Source organism: Mytilus trossulus, chromosome 5, assembly GCF_036588685.1.
Source record: "Mytilus trossulus isolate FHL-02 chromosome 5, PNRI_Mtr1.1.1.hap1, whole genome shotgun sequence".
NCBI lineage: Eukaryota > Metazoa > Mollusca > Bivalvia > Mytilida > Mytilidae > Mytilus > Mytilus trossulus.
The window spans coordinates 13,612,821-13,638,110 of record NC_086377.1 but is presented as its reverse complement, the minus strand read 5'-3'; the positions used below and the strand labels follow the sequence as shown (position 1 = coordinate 13,638,110).

Sequence of the window (25,290 nt, the reverse complement as noted above, 5' to 3'; positions counted from 1 at the left end):
CAAAAAAAATACAAAGCGAAAACTTTTGTCTAGTTCATAGTTTTGTTTAACATATTTTATTGTCTTAATATACCAATAGGATTGGGTATAAGTTATAACAACTTAAAATAATCAGCCTCTCTGAATCTTGAAGAACATACTTGTAAAATTTAAAGATGACAGCATTTATATAATTTAGTACAAATAGTACAATATGAAACATACTGAAGGTGTGCCTATATTGGCAGAAAATATACAGATACAGATACAGTTAACCATTAAATATGATAGAGAATAATGGGCAAAAAAACAAAGAAGAAGAAAAAATGGTTCAGAAATATACCTATAGAAATAAAAAATACTTTTTTTCCGGATTATTCACAATGCTATATCCGTCATCATTTATAATTTACTTTTACTGGATCTTTTTTTTTCGGTTCTAACAAAGATTAGTAATAGTTCAAGAAACCAGTCGAAATCTCGCAGTGATCTCGATCGCTTAGGTGTACGAGATTTAGAATCATCGAAAGGAAATAGAACCGGCAGTTTTTACAAAAACCCGATAGATTTTTTTAAACAATTCAAAATGTTCGGCTTAATGGAAGCAGATTTTCTAGATGATGTGCGGCGGATGAACAAAAGACAGGTTAACATTACATGCATCTAAATCACCAATAAATTATCGTGGAAAGTAAAGCAGACAAAACATCTGGCAAAAAATGTCATTTTCTGACACGTATAGAACTCCTTACATTTTCTTATCATGCTTATTTTTCTGTTTGAATGAATTTTGCATATTTACTGGTGCTATCGTCGAAAGTGCTCTGTCATTATCCAAGTGCTAGTAACACAAATAACAGTTTGCCTTTCATGTAACAAACCAAAAAAGAACTAGCCCACCATCTTAGTGCCTTTTTACTTCAAAACACTACAGAATACTACAGAACACCCAAAATTTGTCCTGTTTTGCAAAACAAGCTGGAGCTGTGGTAGTTCGGAGCTGGTCCTATATAAAAAGTTTATTTGCCTTTGCAAAATTAAAGATGCGCTGCTTCGTTGCTTCTGGAGTCATGGTGTTGTGGTTAGCATCATACTACAAACCTGAAGGTCTGTGGTTCGATCGCCTTTCCCTGGAGAAAATTTCATGGACTGTATTTTCGGCTCACCCTCAAGTTTGGCTCAACACCATTTGCTAGCATGGTGTTGAGAAATGTCGGAAGTGGATGATAAATGCCTGGCCTGTTATAAAAGAGACAGCCTTCAAGCTTAACCACAAGTCCTAAAGCATTGGCTTGTAAAATTGCTTTCAGGCTTGTTATTTTCCTCTCAACAAGCCAACAGAATGAACAGAGTCCAACTAAAATTTTTAAAAAAGCTGAGCTTCTGGCTTGTTGACTCAAAAGTTAAGCTTGATGGCTCTGGCAATATCTCTTGCATGTTGAAGACGCCCTTTTACATTTTGAAAAAGAGCAGGCTAATGCCACTTCAAGAAAGCACTCACACTTTCAAAGTGGATTGGGATTATTATAAGTTGTAATTACTTGTTTCCCTATCCACTATCAGTGTTCCAGCTAGGTTTTCAAAAGGGCAGGGTGCCAATCCTGAAAAAGGGCATTTAATGCCCGATATGATTATATGAAAAGGGCATATTTTAATAAAAGATGTTAATCAAACATTTGTGTTTATTCGTTGAATCACAGGTTATACAAGAACAACATCATTAGCCCATATAGAACTCTATCTTTCTACTTTTAAGGCTGAAAAACTTGTCAAGCAGTTTGTCACACAAGTTTTTTTTTATCATTGCTTGGCACAGTTGAACTTTATATTCAGTATGTTTTGAAAGGAGACCTGTTTCATACTGTTTCTATGGTCTACCGCATTTTACCAGTTTCACCTTTCTACCCCTGCTGTGCTTGATGGCAATACAGCACAAAACAGCTGTGCTCAGTAAATTCACAATTTTCATGATTTTAGGATATATAAAGCAACAGTGAAAAATAGTATCAAAAATAAAGAATACAGAAAAAGATGACCAATGCACCCTACCAACACTGCTACTAAGACCTCTTTACCTTTTCCCATAACTCCCTAATAAATACCTAAACATAAATATTCTTAAGCAAGAAGTATGGAGACATATTTTAGAAAATGTAAATGGTTTACCGAATGCTAGGAAAAAAATCAGATTGAGTTATCTTTCTTTATTCGGGTGTGCTCCTTCTTCGGAGGATTATAAACAGTACGTAAATATGATCACAATATGGCGGCCGATTTTGTTATTTTCGTATCAAAAATGAAGGCAGTCAATGACAAATACGTCTGAATTTTCTGTTTATTTTACAGAAAACAAGTAAAACAATGTCTTCAACGAGTTTATCATGGTTTTCCAACTTTCTGTCATTACGTTTCCTCCATGAAACTACGGTACACATCGCAAATTGTGCCCAAGTTGTTGTATGCACATTTCTTCAAAGATAATTGCCGACTGAACGATTCTATTTGAACGAATTAATGTTGATGATCATTAATGACCCATCCGATAAACAGATTACCTATAACAACATATTATGACACCAGTTGTAACCATTGATTAGCTTGGGGTCGTAAACAAAGTCATAAACTTTTCCCCAGGTAAAATTGACTAATTAGCGTATCATATCAATACGCAAAATTAATATGCAATCGATCTTCAAATAAGGCAGGGCGCCCTGGAAACTGTAAAAAGGGCACAGGGCGCCACTCGGAAAAGGGCGGGCGCCGCGCCCTCTGAAAAGGCCTAGCTGGAACACTGACTATAAATAAATATGTTTAACTATATGAATCGAGTCTCAATACGTTCATTTTTCACTTATCCCTTCATTTATGTAATTTTCATCTACAATGAACCCGCAACCCTTGAATTATTTTCTCATATTTGGACAATATTTAAAGAACCATTAATTATTGCATTTGAACTTCAGTTTGAAAAATTGTCACATGACTAAAAGAGAAATATTTGTATTTAGTCATAATTGTACATTAGTTTTATTTATATTATTTTTATATATTTTATAGCTGTACTATCAAGTTTTGAATTTTGGTATGATAGTATCTTCAGCCTTGATGATATGGAAAGGTCTAATGGTAGTCACAGGGAGTGAAAGTCCTATAGTGGTAGTTCTCAGGTAAATATTATGTTCAATGCATGACAATAAGATTAAAATGTAGATCATGTGTACATGCTTCACTAAGGGAGCTACCATTTGATTTTATGGAGAGGGGCAGGGGTCTAGAATGAAATTTTTAAAAAGGATGGTCAGCAGTTTTGAATAAAAAAAAAGCTGGATGACAGTTTATGCTAAAAAGTCAGGGTAAACTTATAAAAAAAAAGACAGGGCAGGAAGATGGAGGGGAAAATAAAAAGGCAGGACAGAGATTACAAAAATAATAAATTTTGCAGAACACAATTTTTCAGCCTTGCCACTCCCCTTCCCCTTTAAAGTCAAATGGTTGCTTCTAGTACAAAGAACTGACAGTAATCTACTATATAATGCTTAAGTTGTAAAGGTATATATATATATGTATTAAGTTGTAATGATACACTCTTTCAAAAGATTGTAAGCAGGAATTTCATTGGCTTAGCAGATAATTACCAGATCAGAAAGTGTGAGGGTCTTGAAGTCAAAGTCTGGACACTGTCTCTGCATTTATATCATGTACATCTAGTGATTTACTTTTTCAAAAGTCTTATCTTAAAATCCTTTTGTTTAATTAGAAATGTCTTTATTTCTGATGAAAATATGACTTTTGTAAATTTTCAGTTTCGGTCACCACTTTCAATGTGTGAACTAAAATTTCTGCAAAATGTTGATCTAGTCTTCCGCACACTCCTGTATGACATCATACATTTGTATGTCTTTTTCCCGTGTCAAACTTTTTATACGACCGCAAATTTTGAAAAAAAATTCGTCGTATATTGCTATCACGTTGGCGTCGTCGTCGTCGTCGTCGTCCGAATACTTTTAGTTTTCGCACTCTAACTTTAGTAAAAGTGGATAGAAATCTATGAAATTTTAACACAAGGTTTATGACCATAAAAGGAAGGTTGGTATTGATTTTTGGAGTTTTGGTCCCAACATTTTAGGAATTAGGGGCCAAAAAGGGCCCAAATAAGCATTTTCTTGGTTTTCGCACTATAACTTTAGTTTAAGTTAATAGAAATCTATGAAATTTTGACACAAGGTTGATGACCACAAAAGAAAGGTTGGGATTGATTTTGGGAGTTTTGGTTTCAACAGTTTAGGAATTAGGGGCCAAAAAAGGGCCCAAATAAGCATTATTCTGGGTTTTCGCACAATAACTTTAGTTTAAGTAAATAGAAATCAATGAAATTTAAATATAATGTTTATGACCACAAAAGGAAGATTGGTATTGATTTTGGAAGTTTAGGTCCCAACAGTTTAGGAATTAGGGGTCAAAAAGGGACCCAAATAAGCATTTTTCTTGGTTTTGGCACCATAACGTTAGTATAAGTAAATAGAAATCTATGAAATTTAAACACAAGGTTAATGACCATAAAAGGAAAGCTTGTATTGATTTTGGGAGTTTTGGTCCCAACAGTTTAGGAAAAAGGGGCCCAAAGGGTCCAAAATTAAACTTTGTTTGATTTCATCAAAATTGAATAATTGGGGTTCTTTGATATGCCGAATCTAACTGTGTATGTAGATTCTTAACTTTTGGTCCTGTTTTCAAATTGGTCTACATTAAGGTCCAAAGGGTCCAAAATTAAACTTAGTTTGATTTTAACAGAAATTGAATCCTTGGGGTTCTTTGATATGCTGAATCTAAAAATGAACTTAGTTGTTTTATTATTGGCCCAGTTTTCAAGTTGGCCCAAATCAGGGTCCAAAATTAAACTTTTTTGATTTCATCAAAAATTGAATAAATGGGGTTCTTTGATATGCCAAATCTAACTGTGTATGTAGATTCTTCATTTTTGGCCTGTTTTCAAATTGGCCTACATTAAGGTCCAAAGAGTCCAAAATTAAACTAAGTTTGATTTTAACAAAAATTAAATTCTTGGGCCTCTTTGATATGCTGAATCTAAACATGTACTTAGATTTTTGATTATGGGCCCAGTTTTCAAGTTGGTCCAAATCAGGATCTAAAATTACTATAATAAGTATTGTGGAATAGCAAGTCTTTTCAATTGCACAGTATTGTGCAATGGCAAGAAATATCTAATTTCACAATATTGTGAAATAGCAATTTTTTTCTTAATTAGAGTTATCTTTCTTTGTCCAAAATAGTAAGCAAGAAATATCTTATTGCAAGAATTTTTTTTAATTGGAGTTATCTTTCTTTGTCCAGAATCAACTTAAATCTTTGTTATATACAATATACAATGTATATTCACTTTTTACTACCAACTGATAAATTAAAATAATCTTTACCATTCAGTGATAACAAGCAGTTTTTTTACATCTTTATATTTTATGATGTATTTAAATGAGTAGTTATTGTTGCAAACTCCATTAGAATATTTTAATTGAGATTAGTTTTGGAATAAGGGAAAGGGGGATGTGATTAAAAAATTGGGTTCAATTTTTCTCATTTGAAATTTCATAAATAAATAGAAAATTTCTTCAAACATTTTTTTGAGAGGATTAATATTGAACAGCATAGTGAATTGCTCTAAGAGAAAACAAAAATTTTAAGTTCATTAGAACACATTCATTCTGTGTCAGAAACCTATGCTGTGTCAACTATTTAATCACAATCCAAATTTAGAGCTGAATCCAGCTTGAATGTTGTGTCCATACTTGCCCCATCCTTTCAGGGTTCAACCTTTGCGGTCGTATAAAGCTACGCCCTGCGAAGCATCTGGTTTAAGCTTCAGAAAGGAATAAAATTTGACAAAAAGAGGTTGTCAGGTGAAATGTGCAAGTGTTTTGTATATTATTGAAGAAATCACATACATGTCCATTGCCTTGGATGAAATGTACCGGCTTTGAAAGTCATCAATGACCTAACAAATAGCCAATTGAAATGCTGTAATATCATCTAATGATATTTGATAAGCCAATCAAACTAACACAGGTTTTGGTAAGATACCAGAATTATCTCTTCATGCAGTAAAAAGACATTATAGATGAAACAGGTCACAATCTAAAGAGAAAGTCAGTTTTAAAGATGTTCATTAGAATATGACAAATGTATTATAATTTAAGATACAATTATAGATTTACGATAGGTTCCAAAATAAATTGAGTAAATTATTATGTTTTTATAAATCTATTTAAATTTCAGTGGAAGTATGGAACCTGCATTTCACAGAGGAGATCTGTTATTCCTAACCAATCACAGAGAGGAACCAATCCGTGTCGGAGAGATTGTTGTGTTTAAAGTAGAAGGCAGAGATATTCCTATTGTACACAGAGTGCTTAAAGTTCATGAAAAGTAAATATAGGAAAATACATATATATACATATGTCCCTACTTTAACCTATAATGGTTTACTTTTTAAATTGTTATTTGGATGGAGAGTTGTCTCATTGGCACTCACACCACATCTTCCTATATCTATATATGATATATAAAAACAGAAAAATAAAAACATATATATATATGTAAAATTTAGTGATAACATTTGCAGTTCTTCAGTAGAACCCATTTTTGGACTGAACAATGTGCATTTGAGGTTAACTTAAGTAACACTTATTGGAAGAAGATTAAGCAAGGGTTTTGAATTTGCCAGTTTACCAATCAGCCAATTCAATAGTCATGATAGTTAGGTTTTAAGAAAAAAAATTGAAGAATGAAATTTCACGTCAAAATGTTTTTGACAATAATATTTCAACATATTATCGCTTTGGGGTAGGAGCAATGAAATTACCCATAGTCCTTTAGTTTGGAAGCTAATTGTTGCATCGTGACATAAGATGATTTATTTTTCAGAGAAGACGGAGCAGTGAGATTTTTAACAAAGGGAGATAATAATTCAGTAGATGACCGAGGACTTTATGCTCCAGGACAGTTATGGTTAGAGAAAAAAGATGTTGTAGGAAGAGCTAGAGGGTAAGAGTCTGAACTATGATGCAGGGCAGCAGTATGATTATTTTAAGATATAAACAAAAAATAAAATCCAAAGAATGATGAATCTACAGCATGTAAAAAGAATGTCATAAAAGAAACCACAAATTAAAAAAAGATAATGCATATGTTTTCATTATAAAGCTTACAAGGCCGTAGCGCATGTTCTTTTAAAGTGAGGCATTTCGCCGAGCGGAGCGAGGCGAAAAATTTTTGGGCCCTTTTTTTTTTAGCGGGGTTCGAATGCATGAAACGGAAGAAGCTTATTTCAGCATTACTATCTTAAATAAAAAACCAAAAAATATATAACAGACTGAATGCGTTTTTTTATTAGCTAGTCTAGTAAGTAACAAAACAAGTTTCAACTCTGTTTGTCAACCAAAACTTTCCGATTCTCCTATGACCTATACTATCAAAAAGCTTCAACACACGTTCTGATGTATATATATATATATTTATGTCCAACAGCAAGTTATAAGCTTCTAAAAGAAGAGAACATATTATAAGTTTTAAGTCTTTGGTCTGACCTACCGTTCGGGGTTCGAACCCACGGCCTACCGCAATATAATCAATGGAACACGCTAGCATACAACCAGACAAGGCTAATAATAATAATAAAACAAAGAAACACAAAAAAATATTTTCAAACAATACCAAAAATATATTTCATGCTTTTATTAAAGATAAATAAAAATCATGAATTGCCTTATACATTAAAGACTTCCATATAAAAGACGCTTCATGATTTTGTTTAAATTAATTATAAATAATCATTATTTTTTGGTCAATAAAATATTTTTTCGATTTGCATTTGCGGCATGTTTGTTGCTCAGTGTGTAAACATTGGTAGATTCAAAAATAAATCAAGAAAGTTATAAGCCAGCATACTTATCGGGGGTGTTTATACTCATGAGTTTCCCTTTTCATTTTTTTTTATCTCTTTAAAGAACCCGTCTTCAACCAGTTTTGTAACAACATAAATAAGATTTGTTTCAATTTGTGTATTTTGATTTATAATCGGGACACTTATTTTTGTTACCGTCACCGCTATGCATGTAAAATAATTATATTCAGAATCGCTGCTGCAGATTGGAAACACTGTATGTAGTGTGCCGGTAAATAGTAAAAACTTGAAACTCGCATATTGATAATATAATTACATTAGATGTATGTTTCATTATAATACGTTATTCTGATTGGCTAATTGCACATCACATGTTATTCCGTGAGCAATTACATGAGACAATAACATTTCATTCATGATGACACGAGGTCCCACAATAAAGTGCACAGGTGAATTTAAAAATTAAACTTCATGAAAATCGTGTTTTTATAATCCTAGCTAAAAAATGTAATTATAAGTATTGAATGCTTCTTTTTGTAACTCTATCGTGCTTACATTTTGAGAATGAAGCGCTTCCGCGCTTCATACAAAATGTACTTCGGTCAACGCTTTTACACCCCAATAAATTTACAAAAAGAAGCATTCAATTCTTTAGTAAAATACATGAAATTAAAAAAAATTGCCACTTCTAAAGTTTGATCGTCGTTTCAAAAGTGAGGCATTTGCCTCATTTGCCTCCATTACGCTACGGCCCTGGCTTATGTACATATACTTTTTTCTGAAGAAAATTCTTTAATATGCTCCTATTTAGAAGCAATTGCCCAACATATTTTCAGTATCCAAAGTGACCTCAGTGTGACCCATCTCCTAAAAATACGGTGATCGCAATACGCATGGATGTCCTTAAAATAAATAATTATCTGATTGTACACGTTAAACATGTGCTCAATATCCATACCTTTTATGTTTATTGTTGACAAACAGGTGACAATCGTTAAACTTTGGCTTCAAAACATGAACTTAAATTACCTTCCATATTTTCACAACAACAGTGACCGATTGAAAAAAAATGACGATTATACAAAATTTAGGCAAAAAAATAATAAAATCATGCACAGAAGACTAAGTTTATAATGTTTGTAGGCATTGGTTCAAGAATTAGAATAACATTATTTTTCACCGTTCATTCCTTTATTATGACTTTAATTTGTGTGAAAAATTATGAAAATATATTTTTTCTATTCAGTGTTATAAAACCAACATTAAATTATTAGATTTACAAACAATATAAGATATAATTAACAACTCTGCATAATGTTAGATCTATTCAAATCTCAAAGGAAACCAAAGAAAAAAAATTAAAAACATTTCATACAATAATAATCTTTGCAACATGAAATGTGCTCATACATGAATTTTTCTGTCCCAAATTTGTGCATAATTTTATACCAGTTTGATCTTTTTCATTTTTTTTCTTTCTTTTTTTTTTGTTGTAAGAAATAAGTGGGAAATTGGAAAAAGTTTATCAAAGGACAAATAATTTGCTTAGATTTTTTGGTGGTTTGGGAACAAGCAAAAGTTTGTTCTTGATGCATTTATCTTGGAATACATGTAGCCCTGACACTCATATAAAGCCAGAACATATTTGATTATTGTCTTCTAAGGGAGATAACTGTAATATGCATATGTAAAGACATATCTTTCAGGTTTTTAATGTACATGCATATATTAAATAACTGAACTATGTACTTTTTTTGTTTCAGATTTGTACCATATGTTGGAATAGTGACTATTTTAATGAATGATTATCCTAAATTTAAGGTAAGAGATGAATAATATTTTTAGAAGGAGCAAAATTGACTGAAAGGATGATGTGTATCTATAATTTTTGGTAAAGATTGCATGAAAGGCAATACAACCATATGTTACTGACTTGATATCTACATCTTCCAAGGCTTATCACTACCTTTTTGATACACAAAATATAGTGCATTGATCATATATAAAAGCAACAGTAGTTATGGTAGTATACTCTGTTCGAAATTCTTAAATCAATTGAGAAAAAAAGAAATCGTGTGTTTCAAACTAAATCTGAGGGGAACACATCAAATATCAGAGGAAAACAACGGCACAACAGAAACACTAAAATGCAACACACACAGAAACAACCTATAAGATAACAACTGCCATTTTCCTGACTTGGTACAGTACATATTAAGAAAAAATGGTGGTTTTGTGGCAAGTCAAACCTTGCGCTGTAATGGCAATGTTAAATATAACACAAAAATAACAACATTACTTGACAGGACTTCAGTTCAAACAAATGCAAAAACATTCAGGACAAGGAAACACACAAATAAATAAATATTACAATAAAACATTTCATAATAGTAATCAAAGGTAACAGACACATAATTAAATAGACCATACCTGTGCATGTGTTTAATCTACATAAGACTCTCCAGTGACACTCAGATCAAAATAGTAAAGAAAGCCAAACAAGTATAAAGTTGAAAAGCATTGATGACCAAAAAATATAAAATGTTGTGCCAAATACAGCTAAGATATCTATGCCTGGGATACAAAATCCTTAGTATTTAGAATAAATCTTACTTTTGAAAGCAGTAAATTTATAAAAATGATCATATAATTGATGTTCATTTCAACACTGAAGTGGTGACTAACCACAAAATAAAAACAAACATGTAAAACGAAAAAAGTAAAAAGCATTAACCATGAACATTTCCAGAAATTTATCAATATCATGAATATAATATATGCTCAGATATTAAAGTCACAAAACAATGTTGCACATGTCAAGAAATTTCATAACTTTTGCAAGTTGCAGGAATCTAATATTTGTTCTAAAAACATAAATGATGTCATTGTTAAAGTCATCTTTAAAAATTGGAGTTTTTTATCTCCCATTGTTCAGAATTGTAGTTGAATGCAATATCAAATTTTAGTTCCCACTGATAAAAAAAAATAATCTGGTCTTACAAGTACTTTGATTAAAGTTATGGGATTATTAAAAAGTAAATTGAGTGTATATTGCACATGTGATGTTGTATTTTCATCAAAACTATGACTGTTAAAATAATTTATTAAAAGTGTTTGTCAACCCTCTGTTAAATTTATATCTGAAACTGAAAAAATAGTGATAAGTGAAAAAAACGTTGTATTCAATGCAATTTCTCAGTGAATATCAGAAACAAACTACTCACAATAGATCAAATGACACAAATATAAACAACTATTGCATACAAATTTTTAGATGTTATATTCTGTCTTTCAATGTTGATATTGAGTTTCTATGTTTTATTTCACAGTATGCCATATTAACCTTGTATTATATTTTACTGTTATATTTTACAGTATGCCATATTAACCTTGTATTATATGTTACTGTTATATTTTACAGTATGCCATATTAGCCTGTCTTGGACTGTTTGTGTTAAGACTCTATGTTTTATTTTACAGTACGCCATATTAGCCTGTCTTGGACTGTTTGTGTTACTGCATAGAGAATAGATCTGTTGGTTGATAAATGGGCATTGTATGAAAGATCATCAGACATAAATAAATCATGTCAGCAAATTTAGTGCTTATAAAAACAATTCGGTGTCAGGCAATATCATTTTCAGTTTCGAGCAGTCATGTTAAATGTATGAGAACCATTATAATACATTTTTTGTAAAACACATATTTACTAGTTTGACATAAACAAAACAATCAAATTAGATTTTTTATGATAACAATATTATTGAATAAAATGTGTATTTGCATTGGTTTTTGTGGACTGTATTCAGATCTTGTTTGTTATATTGTAAAAAGACTTGCACCTGGGGCTGTTGTCTCCTTGACACATTCCCTGTGTCCAATCTTAATTTTACAGCAGTATAAGCAACCAATTTAGCTCACCCTTTTTAAAGGACACCAAAAGTATTCAGACCTGTAACATATATGTGAATTACAATTTAAGTAAACATTGACAAATATATTTTGCTCAATAGAATAGATAAGGTGAAGCTAATGGTCATTAAAATCAGTTTTTTTTATTGAATTTAATATTCAACGTTCATCATAAGTAGTTTTCCTTTTACATACTCTAACAATGACATCTTTGGTGCTTTCTAGTCATTTATAAGAATTCATTAATATTCAGTGGATACTAATTTTCATGGATTTCGTGGGTACAGGAGAACCACAATTCAAATATTTTACATGAATAACAAATTTCCTAAAATAATGTGTGCAGACTTTTGCAAAACCACAAAATTAAATATCTACGAATATCCAAATTTTCCCCAAACCACGAAAATTGGTACCCACGAAAATAAATAAATCCACAGTACTGTGTTACATTTAAAGTTCTGTTGTGTGAATGTTGTAGCTGCAAAACTGTTAATTTGATTGATGACAATACAAAAAAAACCTGAATTTTTTTTTCATTGAATTTTGTAAGTTTTACACTGTATGAATGCAAACGTAGTAGAAAATTTAAATGGAGAGCCTTAGTGTACATTTTTTTTTTTGAATTTATACCCCTGTAGGTATGAATTTTTTATCATTATTCATTTACTAAATTTGAACAGAGTTATAACTCATAACAATAACACACTGTTTGTTTTAGTTAACATTTAATCTTCATCACATAGTTTCAGTCTATTTCAGTAAATCATCAAATTAAAGAGTGCAAATACCCCACTGTTAAGTATATCATCTTTTACAGAATTGTGTTTAAGATATTATTTTAAGTTTTCAGTTATGATAGTTATTGCACAATACAGTATGTTTAAAAGATAACCATAGAAAATACCAGTGTTTTTGTTTATTGAGCTTGTTAACATGGTAAATAATCTTATTTTTCTATAACATTTCCTGACTGGAAATATTTTTTTGTCATGTGTAATTAAATATTCAATTATCTTTTTACTACAATGAGAGATTTGTCTTGTAGCTTTATGTCATGATACAATTTTTTTGTCTGTCAAGATACTTAGTAATGAAATGAAAATACTACTGAAAGTGTTCTATTCAGGATTTGAAAAGGGCTAGGATCTAGTCATAAAAAATTTATGAATAAATGTCATTGAAAAAAGGGCAATTATTTAAGCCTCAAAATAAATTAGCAAATAACTCAGGCACTATTTTACAATCAAGTTTCAATTAAAATAGTGTTATAAAATTCAATACTTTTGGCAAGGGCGTCAATGTGCCCCGTTCAAACTTTGTAGCTAGAACATCTTGAGTCTCAAAATGCAGAATTCTAATGTACATTTATTACAGAATCATTTAGAAATACTCAAAATTGAAGTCAAAACTACAGACTTTTGATGAGGTTAAACATTTTCTTGGCCACTAAAGCTTTTTTTTAAGTATGCAAAACCTATTTGTTTTGATTATTTTAAAATTTATTGTACTTCTTTATATTACAACTTGAAAGAATGTAGTAATATATATATTTGTTATATTTTGTCAAAGAAAATTTGGTTACTGGAAATAAAAGAATAAAAAACTAGTAATATTTGTTCAATTGTAACTGTGTTGATCACATCAATTATTAATAACTATATACTTCAAGGTTTTTAGTAACATAGACATGCAAATAAACCATTGTTTTTATTAGTAATATAACACTTGTATTCCATTGGTTTGATGTGTTTGCGCTTTTATTTTGACATTGGATAATGGACTCTCTGTTTTGAATTACTATTGGTGTTAGTTATTTTTTGTTACTTGAGATTCTACACACCTTAAGTTTGACACAAAGTTTGTGTAGAACGAAACTGTATGCACAAACAAAAAGTACACTTCTATCACTCACTTTAATAAGAGTCGAAAGTTACTTACAATGTTTAACATAATCAGTGCCATTTGAAGAGCAGGATTTTTTCTCCCTACAAGTGGAACTAAGAGGTTTAGTATTTGTTTGTGTATTTTGTTTGGCCATGGTTTTGTTGGTTACTCATTGAATTCTCAATGTAATTCTATTATCATCTGTCTCATTATTTACAATTTTAATTTGCTTTATGGCATTAAATATTATCGAATTTGCTAATGATATTTAGTTTGCATTTGATTATGTAATATCACATATTTTTCCATGGAGATTTATTTGGACACAATCAATCATTCATAGATATTGACTGAACATTTCACAAAATTTTCAAAACAAAAAAGAAGATACAAAAGGAAATATCATTTTTTGATTTCAGGAAGGGACTGAAAAACTCCTGACTTTGTACTTTACTTACATTATGGACCTTTGTTTATGATGTGACATGTAGGTAACATGATAAAATTCTGTACAAAAAAATATTGAACCATAATCTGGACCCAGGCAGACTTCTTTACTTTACTCTGCTTGTAAATGTTGCGTCTTAACAGAAAATTAGCAAACATCAATTTAAAAGACCTTAGTTAACCCGCTCTGATATCTTACTACGAATTACTGAACTTGGATACCTACCATGCTGTTTCAATCTAAAATCTTGGGCTGTAATCTGCTTTTTGGTCGTGTGGTTGCCTATTTGACACATTTCCTGTTTCCGCTCTTTATTCTGTTAAATAATTTTATGACTGAGCCCAATAACTTTGAACTTTCGAAAACAATATATACCATTTGTTTTGCGCAAAACTTGACTGTATTGATGATAATAATAATAATGTATAAAGTGCGCTTTATAAAAAGTAAAAATTACTCTCAGGCACTGTACACTCAATATGATAATTTTATGAAAAAATGTCCCTGAACAAGTATTTAAAAGAAACTGATATGATATAAACTTCATCAAACATATTATGCTGTATATAAGTCACTGTAAGTCGAGAATAGCAAAAATCAGCTATTTTCAACATTTTAAAGCCCGTTGCCATGGTTACCATACATAATTCAGGGTGGCATGTACAGACTTTTTTTCATATTTTATATAAATGTTTGTTGTCAGAAAGTTTCAACAAAATCGGTGACCATCCGTGCCCAACTTTGGTTGACGGTTACAGAGAATGGGTATTAAAACAAAGGAAAGACAAAATATAAAACGTACAAAGGCTTGTAAAACTGCATGGGACTAACGGTTTGGAAGACCTAATTGTCTTTGATTGACTTGTTTGGGAAAGTTTTGTGTTATTAAAATTTGCTGTTACAAACTGATAGAAATTATTATTAATTAAGGAATGTATCTCCCTCGTGCAAAGCTCTGATTCCTTTCACGGATTTGGCTATACTTTTTGGACCTTTTGGATTATAGCTCTTCATCTTTTATATAAGCTTTGGATTTCAAATATTTTGGCAACGAGCATCACTGAAGAGACATGTATTGTCGAAATGCGCATCTGGTGCAAGAAAATTGTTACCGTTAATCTTATTACTACCACTGGGTCGATGCCTCTGCTGGTGGACTATTAGTCCCCGAGGGTATCACCAGCCCAGTAGCCAGTACTTTGGTACTGGCATGAAAATACGGATGTTTTGTGTTATTAAAATTTGCTGTTACAAACTGATAGAAATTATTATAAATTAAGGAATGTATCTCCCTCGTGCAAAGCTCTGATTCCTTTCACGGATTTGGCTATACTTTTTGGACCTTTTGGATTATAGCTCTTCATCTTTTATATAAGCTTTGGATTTCAAATATTTTGGCAACGAGCATCACTGAAGAGACATGTATTGTCGAAATGCGCATCTGGTGCAAGAAAATTGTTACCGTTAATCTTATTACTACCACTGGGTCGATGCCTCTGCTGGTGGACTATTAGTCCCCGAGGGTATCACCAGCCCAGTAGCCAGTACTTTGGTACTGGCATGAAAATACGGATGTTTTGTGTTATTAAAATTTGCTGTTACAAACTGATAGAAATTATTATAAATTAAGGAATGTATCTCCCTCGTGCAAAGCTCTGATTCCTTTCACGGATTTGGCTATACTTTTTGGACCTTTTGGATTATAGCTCTTCATCTTTTATATAAGCTTTGGATTTCAAATATTTTGGCAACGAGCATCACTGAAGAGACATGTATTGTCGAAATGCGCATCTGGTGCAAGAAAATTGTTACCGTTAATCTTATTACTACCACTGGGTCGATGCCTCTGCTGGTGGACTATTAGTCCCCGAGGGTATCACCAGCCCAGTAGCCAGTACTTCGGTACTGGCATGAAAATACGGATGTTTTGTGTTATTAAAATTTGCTGTTACAAACTGATAGAAATTATTATAAATTAAGGAATGTATCTCCCTCGTGCAAAGCTCTGATTCCTTTCACGGATTTGGCTATACTTTTTGGACCTTTTGGATTATAGCTCTTCATCTTTTATATAAGCTTTGGATTTCAAATATTTTGGCAACGAGCATCACTGAAGAGACATGTATTGTCGAAATGCGCATCTGGTGCAAGAAAATTGTTACCGTTAATCTTATTACTACCACTGGGTCGATGCCTCTGCTGGTGGACTATTAGTCCCCGAGGGTATCACAAGCCCAGTAGCCAGTACTTCGGTACTGGCATGAAAATACGGATGTTTTGTGCTATTAAAATTTGCTGTTACAAACTGATAGAAATTATTATAAATTAAGGAATGTATCTCCCTCGTGCAAAGCTCTGATTCCTTTCACGGTTTTGGCTATACTTTTTGGACCTTTTGGATTATAGCTCTTCATCTTTTATATAAGCTTTGGATTTCAAATATTTTGGCAACGAGCATCACTGAAGAGACATGTATTGTCGAAATGCGCATCTGGTGCAAGAAAATTGTTACCGTTAATCTTATTCCAATCTCTGCTCTACCATGGCTACATAGTTTAAATGTATTAAAACAAAATAAAAAGTTTTAGATAAAGATGTTTGTCAAATTTATTTTAAAGCTTCCATCCACTAAAACTACATCTGGCAACTGTGTCGCTTCGCAAATGTTTGCATCCCCTGGCTCTTACAGCAACTGCTTCTCCTAACGATACTTGCTTAACTGCAGTTGTGGAAATTGCGTTGTTTTCGTTTTCTGAGGAATCGGGGTAAGAAATTCCAATAACTACACCATTTACAACAAGCTCAGTTGCACACACGCTATTCGAAACATCTATTGTCCATGTAAAAACGTAGAACCCTGACGAAGGAACAATAAATGTGCCTGTATATTTATTATAACCATTGCCTTCATTTGTCATTATTATGTCAAACTGTATTGTTTGGTGTACTCCTAAGGAATCCAGATTGCGGGATGCATAGACATGAAAGGCGATTACAGGGGCTGCCGATCTTTTTGCTGAAAGAATTCAAATGCATTAAACACACTATATAGTTTAGTAGAAAAGTAATTTATCATTAATTATTATGTTGCTATCAGTGAAGAATATTCGTTTGACCGAAGGCACAATGTTTACAACTTTTACATGTTTGGATTACATCAATATTAAGTATAGTAAAACCTTCCTGAATATGTATTTCATCATACTTGTTTTTGTTTAGCGTTAAATTCTAGGTGGAAAATCTTGTTTTCTTTTCAGAAAGAATTGGCAACTTCTCCATCTTCATAAATTATTTGGTTGTTCGTGTGTTTTGATTCGAGTGCTCTGACACAACAAGCTTCAAAACAAGCTTGTCGTATCTGTTTTCCAAAGTTGTTTGACAGCTAAACATGGAACTACACAATAAAAGTTTTTATAAAATGTGTGAAGGAAAATTATAGATTCATTAAAACGAGGAAATGAATAAAGCACTATGTAAAAAAAGGTATAGTTTGCCAACGAGTTCATCAGAGTACATGTTTCTTTATGCATTTAAATAACATTTACTTCCCACTGCTGATAGACGTTTCGTCCCTGAGGGTATCATCAGCCCGGTAGTCAGCACTTGGATGATGACATGCATATCAAGTATATGGTCATTTTTGAAATTTTCTGTTTTCAAAACGTTTAATTTTTCGGAAAAAAACTAACTATTTTATTATTCCAGGCATAGCCGTATTTGGAACAACTGTTTGAAAACGCATTTCTGGCGTATAAAATTATAATCCTAGTAGCTTTGATAACTACATACTTACTTTTATACTTACTAAAGATCCATGAATTTTGAAATAAAAGATACACTCTACCTTTCATGATGGAACAGACAATGCAATTGTATGCTCATTAAATCTTTTGTTCTTATTGTTTACTTAACTTATTGATAATTGGTAAAATAATATGAAGACAACTGAAAATTGCCATACCGTGATAATAAGCAATATGATCTCTCTTGTTATCGTTTTCAAGTTTAGTTATTGATGTCATAAGAAAATCCAGTTTATCACCAAAAGCATCAAGTTTTGTTTTCTGGATGTGATTTTCCTTCCGAAGCGATAAGATTTCTTTCCGACAATTATTTGCACTTACAGAATAAACGATGACCGCTTTTATACACATATTCATTGTTTTACTTCCAGACGTGAAAACTCTGTGCCAATAAGCTTATCTTATTATCATGCACTTAGACTGCATCGTGTGCAAAGCTAACTTCGTGACTGTTGCAGATCATTCTAAATATTAAGTGAACTTGCTTTTCACCCTTTGAACTTTGTTTGATAGCTTGTTACGTGCACAACTTTGAGATTTTCCAAGGTAACATTTGAATTGTGTCATAATAAACAGGACATCTGTACACACTATCTCTATCATACATTAATAAGTGATTTTGATTTTCACTGTTTCAACCTTTAAGGAGATACACCTGGGTCATTTCTAAACTATGCATACACACATTTTCCCTTCAGATCACTACCTTTAATACATTAAGTGCGTTTGCACATTACTTCAAAACTATTTATATGTTGTCATCCTTTGGTATTTTCTAGTCTTTATATTAAACATTGATATTCTTTTTAAAATAACCTATATTTTACAAGAAGTTTTAATTAGTTACTTTTACTTCGGACAAATTATTTTTGATGAAGTTCTTATTAATTCTACTGTGTTTTTTTTAATTTTACGAACTTTATTAACAGTGTTTTGCTTATCAAAACTACTCTAGCAGGGTTATGAGAAAGAATAAATGTCATAAATGAGTTTGACAATGTACAAGCTATGCATTATTACGAATTGACTGATAGAGACAAATTGAATGCCTTGGATTCAATTTAAAACACGAAACGTTAAGGTTACCCTACCTCTGTATTTATGCAAACCCTGTTTGAAATTTATTCGATTATCCCACTTATAATGTAGATTTTAATGATTTGTCTGATGATGATAAATTTGTTTATTTATTTAAAAACATTAATTGTTATGATATGGTTGCCAAAACCTGCTTTGATATTTTAAGTAGAAGAAATACCTTTTTATATTCTTAAAATGAAATGATTTTAATAATCGTATGTATTTTAACTAGTTTTATATAGAAATGGTTTTATAGTCTCTCATAATTCTTAACAGAATGGTACTTGTAATTTATATTTGTGTATTGTCTGTTTTATATTGTGTATATACTCTGTATGTACTGTATATTTATGTATTGCAAGTAGTGAGACTTTAATAAAATATTGAAAATATTTTTCTCCTTAAGATGATTTAAGTAATGCAATTAATATAATTGACTGTTTACAGAGTTTCCCCTGGGTCAATTATTTTTTTCGCCACCTCTTTCGCCAAAACAATATATTTTTCGCCACTTTATTATTTTTTTTGCCAAGTAACACAAATATAATTTTCTCTCAAATTTTTTTTTCAGTCATAAGAACAATTTTCTTTTCTGGACTATCATTAAAAGAAGGAGAGGAAGCGTACAAAATTTGCTTCAAACACGTGCGTAGCAAAGTGGTTAATAAATCCATTTTGTGACATGTGACAGAAGCCATTTAACCATATCATTTTGTTATATTATACCATCAACACCTTTATTAATTAGTCCTTTGATGTCGATAGCTATGAATGCAATCAGCTGATTATTGATTTTCTGTCAAAATCTAAACGAGTTCAAGGTTATTCCGAGTATTGTCTGATAGGTAAAGTCAGAGAAACCCGAAAAAAGTAAATAAACAAGATGGCTGAAAATAAATCGTTATATATATTTCTTTCGCCAAAAAAAAACCAAACTCTGATATCTGTTCGTCTTTGAGCCCAGTTATCGTTTTTTTTAATAGAAGGTTTCTTTTCCCCATTTTCTTGTCAGTTAGCGTAGGATATTAATTTATTTTGCGAACTTTGTACATTATCTTAGATACACATTTTTCTTGCCCTTCAAATTGAAAGTTTACTGTAGAATAAGATGATTATTATTGGCAAGAACTATATATACAATTGTTAATTGTATGAAAACAAACCAAGTATTATAGGGGGGCTATTCGCAAATGTAAGATTATATCAAGGAAAATTAACATTTTATAGTAAGGACAATTGGTACCGCACCTTTTTTTTCAATTATGGGCCCCAGTAGATTACATTTTTACTGATTAGTAACAATTACTTTTTATTTAATATTCTAGCGTCGATCTCATTACTCGCACACCACTTTTGGCTGAAATACTGAATCAACTTTCATTAGTTGCTAATTGGATGTGTACTGATTTATATTTTAGTCGGTGCCAACAGTATTTTTTCATCAAGTGTAATTAACTTTGAACTAGCTATCAGAACTCAAGTGGCTGAGTGCTCGCAAACATGATTAACCCTGCACATTAGGAATATGATTATTATTACTATGTGGTTACTGTTTGCCGTCTGTATACTTGTTTTTCATTTATTGTCTTAACAGTTTTATATCTTAACGATGGGCTATTATAGTTGTTATCATCCACACCCACATAATTTTCTACATAAGTAAATGCCTGTTCCAAATCAGGAATATGACAGTTGTTTTCCATGCGTTTGGTGTGTTTGAGCTTTTGATTTTGTCATTTGATAGAGGACTTTTCGTTTATACATTTTCTTGTAGTTCGGTATTTTGCTATTACACTTTTTACATAGAAAAACTAAAATGTCCATGGAACAACATCATGACATCATGACATAAAGTAAATTTTTAATCTATCCCTGAAACCATTATCTGTTCTTTTGCAATAGTCAATGGAAATGGAATGGATACTGTATATCTCCTTTTGAATACACGGCTACCTTATGTCTCCAGTATAATTGGATAATTCTTTGGATAAATATGTACTTCAGTAATATTGTTTTAAACATTATGGCTTTGAAGAATAACCAAGACCAACAGTTTGTCCACTATAATACAGCGGCATGTATTACTACTAAGTCAAGACTTTCTTTTGAACATTATGACTTTGACTAAAAAATCTCATAACTTTGAGAGCTTTGTTTTTATATAATTTTTTATTTTATCAACGGGGAATTTACGAGTAGTGATGATTTTTTTGGTAAAATGTGTATTTCACATTAGAAACAATTGCAGCTTTATTTTGATGGAAATTATAGTCTTATATTGCCCATGCTCGTTATTTGACATATATAAATATCTTGTTCTATTTTTGTACTGAATTATAAATTATATGTATACGACATAATCACTGGTTCTATGTTATCGAAAATTAAAACGTTATTTCATACATATCATCTTTACTAATCGCTTTTATGGATTCATCTTTATTCAGCAGAAACGCTTAACACCGAAGATGTATTAGAACCAAAACAGCTGAAATTCATAAAATGTTAGCTAAATCCATCTGAAGTCACCTTAGTAGTACAGAAATAGAAAAACAGAAACAAGAAATTAATGAAATTTATGAAGTTTGGTCCTGAATGCTCTTCAAAATCTTATTTGGCCTTTAAATTTTTTTGGATTCGATAGTCACTAATAAGTCGTTTGTAGAAGAAACGCGCGTCTGGCGTATATACGAGATTTAGTCCTGGTATCTATGATGAGTTTATTTATCATTAGATAAGAGGTTGGCATAAATGGTATCGCTAATGAAATCAAAATTCAATAAATTGACAAGTCCATAAAGAACAAATGGAACACCTTTGACCAAAATGATCTGCTTTAATATTAAGATAATTTTGTAAATTATTATAAAGACGGAACTTGCCCTGTTCCCGGTTGCTGTTTCGTATGTATTGAGATTTAGCTGAAATGAGTATCACAATATCATTTATTTTTTATTGTAAATCAAAGCTTCCATCCGCTAAAACTAGATCGTCCATATTGGTCGCTCCTTATAGAGGAGCACCCACTATTAACTCGTACAAAGATAACATCGTCTTTTGCCACTTGTCTAATGACAATAACAGTGGATGTATCGTTTTCGTCATCTCGTTCAGAATCGGGATAGCTTCTTCCTGTAACCGCTGCGTTAACTACCAATTCAGTTGAACATCGGATATTCTTTATGAGGATTGTCCATGTAAATACATATACGCCTGATTCAGGTACTGTAAACACATGACTGTACGGATTGTACTTATTCGCAGCGTCAGTCATGTCTTCATCAAACGGCACTGTGTGTTGTATACCTAATGCTGAAACACTTTTAGATAGAAACGCATGGAAAGCAATGACTGGGCTGTTTGTTTGCCTTCTATCTACAGAACAGATTCTATAATATTAAATGATACCAGTTATATTACTATAAGCTTAATTTTGTAACATATAAAAAACTAAAATCACAAAAAAATACTGTACTCCAAGGAAATTCAAAACGGAAAGTCGTATTATCAAATGGCAAAATAAAAAAAAGCCTAAACACATCAAACGAATGGATAACAACTGTCATTTTCCCGACTGGTACAGGCATTTTCATATGTAGAAAATAGCAGATTAAATCTGATTTTATAGCTAAACCTCTCACTTGTATGAAATGATGTACCCCATCCGGACCATCAGATGGATGTCACACATAGATGTTGAAAACAACAATGTACAATAACTAGTTTTCTATGTACATGTTGTTTTCCTTGACTATTGGTTATCTGGGTAACAGTTTTACGTTAGGCCATGGCGTTTACTGCTGATTGATGATTTTTAGTTGTACCTATCGTCCTATTGAAATAACTCAAACCAGAGAAACAAATATACGCGTGTATGCGAAGTCGTACAGTTTATATGTAATAACTGTTTCATAAAAGAAATCAGATAATTATGTTCCTTACGTCGTAACTACAATCCCATTCCCTTTCATGAATGTGACGTATCGAAATTGACTATTTACCGGATTTGTTATAACATAAGCAACACGAAGGGTGTCACATGTAGAGCAGGATCTGCATGAGATCACCTCTAGTTTTTGGTGGGGTTCGTGTTGCTTATTCTTTAGCTTTCTTTGTTTTGTCATATGTTCTTTTGTTTTTCTGTTTTTCTTTTTTAATGTTTAGGCAGGCGTTGTCAGTTTATTTTCGATTTATGAGTTTGACCCTCTGGTATCTTTCGTCCCTCTTTTATCAATGCAAATACAAAGTAAAAATATAACGTTTCCTGTTTAGAATATGAACCACTCTGTTTTGTGATAACTAATACAATTCTAGAAAATCTGGTATATTGCATTTTAGGGAAACTTACCGTTCATTCTTCGTTCATTCTCCCTTGCTGTGGTATAGTTTTCGAAGCTTTTCTTAAACACAATGAGTTCATCTAGAGCGTTTTTATATTCTGTTAGTTCGTCTACAACCTTGTTTACTATCCTCCTCAGAATTTGATTTTCATTGCGTAATACCTGAATCTCTTTGCTACAAAGTTCAGTAACAGCAACTGAGACAAGAGACAGTATTAATAAATAAAACATGTTTGTATTTACGTATGCAGCCCAACTTTTCGTTCTAGTCTTTAACTGCGCTTATCATAGATTACACTTGGTAATATTTTTCTGATTTGATGTAAAGGTAACATCGGTGCAAAATGGTAAATTCCTTTCTTAACCAATGTAACAGTTGATTTTTTTCCCCGAGGGATTTTATACTGTCTGCTAATAAATCGATATAACTTGAAACTGAAAGAATAAACAATTACACTTTAAAATAAGAAATCTGACGTTCTTAGCTTTAGGTGAACGTAGAAATATAGAAGTATAAGGAGGAATAATAAAAAAAAGTACAACTTACAGTGATTATGTTTTTAAGGGAATGTTATCGGATGTGCATTAACTCCTTTGGTCTCTGGTGGAGAGTTAGTTCTCTCATTACTAATCATACCACACCTTTTTTTTAAGATATAAATCACTTGTTAGAAGAGTGAAAAATCTGATTGAGATGCAACAAAAGACGTCTCTACTACGACTATATACAACTTATAATAATACCTTAATCAATAATGTCATAAAAACTCATCTAAGACAACAGGCATACAGTATGTACACCAGGCGAGAGTTTTGTCTATTTAAGATCTAGAGTTATCAGCTCAAATAAAAAGGTTTTACAGGACAAATCAAGTACGTAAATAAACTAACCAAGGATACCATGATTACGTTTTGTATTTACGCCAGACGCGTGTTACAAGGACTCACCAGTAACGCTTGAATTAATAATAAAAAAAAATTAAAAGGCCAAATAAATTACGAAGTTAGTTGTAGAGCATTGAGGACCAAAATTCTTGAAAGTTTTGCAAAATACAGCTAGTGTAATCTATTTCTATATAAGACAACGAACAAATCATAAAACTCCTACAGGCTTTTAACAGGCACATATTGAAAGGCGCAGGTTAAACATGTGAGTCACAGCTCAACACTCTCTATACAGTCGTGTTTTAACACCAAATAAGAACACACAGCAAAACGCAGATGAACAGTTTTTAAAGATCCAAAGGACCGTGAGCATAAACAGAAAAATTTGCCAAAAACATAAGAAACAAAGTACAAATGTACATTCTAATGAATGCAAACATCTATGATCGTAAACATCTATGATCGTAGGTTTTTGCTGTTGTCTTGTTTTTGTCTTTTTGTTAGTTGTCTTTGTGCTTAATGGAGACATGCATTTGCCACTTTTTTGGGTTATATTATTACATCCTTGTCACTGGTATGGGACGAGTTAAGCGCCCATAAACACGTTTTACACCATCACGTTCTTTATGTGCCTACCTGTTTGGAGCAATCTGTAAATCAATGGTTTTGGCTGATTGCACAGAGCTATTTCTTATTTACTGTTTATTTGCTTTAGCATAAATTAAAACGCGTTTTTTCTTGCTCCAAAACTCTTACATATGTCATACTGATTATATCTTATATCTTATATATACAGTATTGCTTATGTTCATTGATAACCTTTTGATGCTAACGGTTATGTCCTTTGTTCACTGATGGGTAGTTATACTTATTAACAATCATATACATTTTGTATTTCTATATTCAAATATCCAAATATCTGAATAAAAACGTAATGTTTTTTATTTTTATATTATTATTTTTTTTGTATAAACAAACCCTCCTAATACGTTCCGTACGCAGTCTTAAATAGACAACGATATCAGGATGAGGCTTAGA

At 31.8% G+C, this 25,290-nt stretch overlaps 3 protein-coding genes across 3 annotated transcripts; 1 reads left to right on the top strand and 2 right to left on the bottom strand.

The window, feature by feature from the left end:
- The first annotated feature begins 404 nt into the window (after nt 1–404).
- LOC134718548 (signal peptidase complex catalytic subunit SEC11A) lies at nt 405–13,422 on the top strand. Its single transcript, XM_063581150.1, has 6 exons — nt 405–625; nt 3,037–3,146; nt 6,271–6,420; nt 6,919–7,038; nt 9,661–9,718; nt 11,378–13,422. Exons 1-6 carry the CDS (start codon nt 566–568, stop codon nt 11,426–11,428), a joined length of 549 nt encoding a protein of 182 aa, XP_063437220.1. The 5' UTR covers nt 405–565; the 3' UTR covers nt 11,429–13,422.
- Nucleotides 13,423–16,756: 3,334 nt separating this feature from the next.
- On the bottom strand, nt 16,757–18,343 carry LOC134717624 (heavy metal-binding protein HIP-like). Its single transcript, XM_063580117.1, has 2 exons — nt 18,106–18,343; nt 16,757–17,160 (listed from the first exon to the last, which is right to left on the bottom strand). Exons 1-2 carry the CDS (start codon nt 18,302–18,304, stop codon nt 16,757–16,759), a joined length of 603 nt encoding a protein of 200 aa, XP_063436187.1. The 5' UTR covers nt 18,305–18,343.
- Nucleotides 18,344–21,989: 3,646 nt separating this feature from the next.
- Nucleotides 21,990–23,598, bottom strand: LOC134717623 (collagen alpha-1(X) chain-like). The gene is made up of 2 exons (XM_063580116.1): nt 23,376–23,598; nt 21,990–22,402 (listed from the first exon to the last, which is right to left on the bottom strand). Exons 1-2 carry the CDS (start codon nt 23,596–23,598, stop codon nt 21,990–21,992), a joined length of 636 nt encoding a protein of 211 aa, XP_063436186.1.
- Nucleotides 23,599–25,290: the final 1,692 nt, after the last annotated feature.

Excerpts from the sequence above, each read along its gene's own strand:
- LOC134717624 (XM_063580117.1), bottom strand. The coding sequence starts at position 18,304 with ATGAATATGTGTATAAAAGCGGTCATCGTTTATTCTGTAAGTGCAAAT. Across the intron at positions 17,161-18,105 it reads TCATATTGCTTATTATCACG|CAAAAAGATCGGCAGCCCCT; the intron begins GTATGGCAATTT and ends GAATTCTTTCAG.
- LOC134717623 (XM_063580116.1), bottom strand. The coding sequence starts at position 23,598 with ATGTTTTATTTATTAATACTGTCTCTTGTCTCAGTTGCTGTTACTGAA. Across the intron at positions 22,403-23,375 it reads GAATGAACGAAGAATGAACG|ATAGAAGGCAAACAAACAGC; the intron begins GTAAGTTTCCCT and ends TCTGTTCTGTAG.
- LOC134718548 (XM_063581150.1), top strand. The coding sequence starts at position 566 with ATGTTCGGCTTAATGGAAGCAGATTTTCTAGATGATGTGCGGCGGATG. Across the intron at positions 626-3,036 it reads GGCGGATGAACAAAAGACAG|CTGTACTATCAAGTTTTGAA; the intron begins GTTAACATTACA and ends TATATTTTATAG. Across the intron at positions 7,039-9,660 it reads GTTGTAGGAAGAGCTAGAGG|ATTTGTACCATATGTTGGAA; the intron begins GTAAGAGTCTGA and ends TTTTTGTTTCAG.